Source organism: Phytophthora parasitica (assembly GCF_000247585.1).
Source record: "Phytophthora parasitica INRA-310 unplaced genomic scaffold supercont2.18, whole genome shotgun sequence".
NCBI lineage: Eukaryota > Oomycota > Peronosporomycetes > Peronosporales > Peronosporaceae > Phytophthora > Phytophthora nicotianae.
This window is the reverse complement of record NW_008649004.1, coordinates 288,737-291,469: the sequence shown is the minus strand read 5'-3', so window position 1 is coordinate 291,469 and position 2,733 is coordinate 288,737. Positions and strand designations below refer to the sequence as shown.

At 53.3% G+C, this 2,733-nt stretch overlaps 1 protein-coding gene across 1 annotated transcript; it reads right to left on the bottom strand.

Moving 5' to 3' along the window:
* Positions 1 to 84: 84 nt before the first annotated feature.
* On the bottom strand, positions 85 to 2,625 carry PPTG_09427 (hypothetical protein; the record flags this gene model as incomplete). The annotated part of the gene is made up of 1 exon (XM_008904422.1): positions 85 to 2,625. One exon carries the CDS (start codon positions 2,623 to 2,625, stop codon positions 181 to 183), a length of 2,445 nt encoding a protein of 814 aa, XP_008902670.1. The 3' UTR covers positions 85 to 180.
* Between the last annotated feature and the right edge of the window lie 108 nt (positions 2,626 to 2,733).

Below are 2,733 nucleotides of genomic sequence, written 5' to 3'. Positions count from 1 at the left end.
CTAATGGTGTTGTAATCGGGAGTATCACAGCCCTCTGCATGGCCTAATTGCAGCAACGAAGATAAAGGTGAAGAACCAACAGCATACCCACTCTCACACACTCGTTGGATGCAATCTATGTATTCTTTTTGGCATTTAGTGTTTATACATGTAGTTGTAGACCACTGCTACCTGAGCTAACTACTTCTTCTGGTGGTTGACGAAGCGCAGTGTCAGCAGACCAAGCAGCCGATACACCACAATGAAGCCCAAAACGAAGCCGAAGTTCTTGTAGATCTCGCTGTGCTTCATCAGGAAGACATCTTCAAGGTAGTCCTTCACCGTCATGTTCTCGGGAAGGGAAGGTGGCAATCCAGTCATTACCTGACATCCAACGTCCGATCCGTCACCGTCACTTGGGCAGTCACCAAAGACCAGAGACGCGACCAAGGCCAGCGAGTACTTGTGCGGTGTAATGTGGTACAGCCACTTGTAGCCCGTCGGGATGGAAGCTCCAGGAGGGTTGAAGCCGTTGAACAGGAAGAAGATCGTCTGCAGCAGCACTCCGAAGATATTAGCTACTTCGACTGTCGGCATGAGGTACGACATGAGCTGGCCGAAATACGCTTGCCACAGCACGTGCATGGAGAGATGAAGCCAATAGGCGAAGAATGTAGTCGCGCCGGTGAAGCCCACCATGGGGTAGTACGGAGCCATGAAGAGCAGCGTGCCGAAGAAAACGTACGGGATCTCCACCAGCGTCGACCCAACGAAGTACCAAAGCGCGTTGTACGTCTGAGACGCACGTTCGCGGTAGAAGGCCAGGCGATCTTCGGAAGCAATGGGCATCACACTGCTGAAAGAGATGAAACCAATGAAGCCCGTTGTGCAGAACAGCATGCCCATACCCGAGTTGATACCGGCGTACGAAGTGTACTCCGCGTCGATATACGTGATACCAAAGACAAGTCCGAGAATGAGGAAGAGGCTAAATCGCGTCAAGTTGTACGAAGCTGTACGCCAGTACATCCTGAAGAAGCGCTGAAGAAGGAGTCTGGCCTGAGTCATCTCCGTTGCAGCACGCTTGTCACCGTACGTCAACTCAGGCAAGTCTGGAGACGGACGTGCCACACCCTCGCGATCCAGGTTAGACTGGAGGTATTCGAACTGCTTGCTCGACTGGAAGATCTTCACAAAGTCGGTCCTGTCGCCGTTGCTGTTGCCCACACCTGCACCGATAACCTCGAGCATCCACGTTGCTGGGTTGTAGTTGTCCTCCAGCTTTGCCACACCGTTAATCGATTCAAAGTAAGCAATCATCTCGCTGGCGTTCTTACCCAGTTCTCCAGCGAACACCGTCTCACCACCACGCTTCAGTAGCAGCAGACTGTCAAAAACACTGAACACTTCTGTCGATGGCTGGTGAATCGTGCACACCACCGTTCGACCAGTGTTCGCCACCTTGCGCACACCGTCCATGATAAGCTTGGCAGAGCGAGCGTCAAGTCCACTCGTCGGTTCGTCCAAGAACAGCACACTCGGTTGAGCTGCTAGCTCCACGCCAATTGTCAATCGCTTCATCTGCTCCACGGAGCTGCCACGGATGATCTGGTCGGCGATCGGGTGCAAGTCTAACAACTCCAAACACTCGTTCACCGAGTCATACTTGAAGCTGTCGGGCACATCGGCTCCCTGACGCAGGAACGCGCTGAACGTGAGTGCCTCACGGATGGTAGCCGACTCGGAGTGAATGTCCATCTGCTCACAGTAACCCGTGGATCGACGGATAGAGAGGTCGGTGGCCGGGTGGCCATTCAGCAGGATCTGGCCGGTGATCTTGCCTCCAGTCTTTCGTCCAGCGATAACGTCCATGAGGGTAGTCTTACCAGCACCCGAAGATCCCATGAGAGCGGTGATAGTACCGGGTAGAGCGTATCCACTGATACCCTTGAGCAGGTCGATGGTTTCCTTGGGGTTGGCCGGGTCGGGAACGCTGTACCAGAGGTCCTTAAATGCGATAGTAACTGGGATAAAATGCTTCTCGCTGTCAGGCGCCACAGTCACTAGGGTCTCATCTCCAGCCTGCGAACTGCGTGGTGTCTTCAAGAGGCCGTAGTCATCGGATGTCTCTTCCTTGTTCCCATTATCCAGCGTCACGTTCTCCGGACTCTCGAAGCGGTGGTATTCCAGTGAAATGTACGACAGGAACATGAAGAAGACGTACGCTGCCGCCATGAAGACCATGCCGTACCATAGCCAGAACTTCTCAGTCGGCACCTCGAACGTCGTCAACGAGTACTCGCCCATAGTCATGTTGTAGTTGGCGCAGTAGTCGACATCATTGTACACACAGGTGTCAAAACTGTCATCAGTGTACTGATTCACAGCGAGCGCTCGGACTCCCCAGGCCATGGGGTTGATCCAGTAGATCCAGATGAGGTAGTCGGGGATTTGGTCCTTGGTGATGACGAAGCCGGCGAAGAGGACGAAGAAGAGGATGGAAACCATGGAGATCGGGTTGGCCACATTCAGATCCGGTGAAGCGCACGACAAGAAGAAGAACCACGCTGCCATCGCCAGGTTCGTCAGGAATAACATCAACTCGAACAGGAGGAAAGCTTCGACCGTGGACACGTATCCACACATCCAGTACAGAATGGATCCAAACACCAAGCTTTCAGCGAAACCCAATGGGATTTGGCTCACCGAGTTCGATAAGACAAAGGACGAAGTACGGAAGAAGTTGGCTCGACG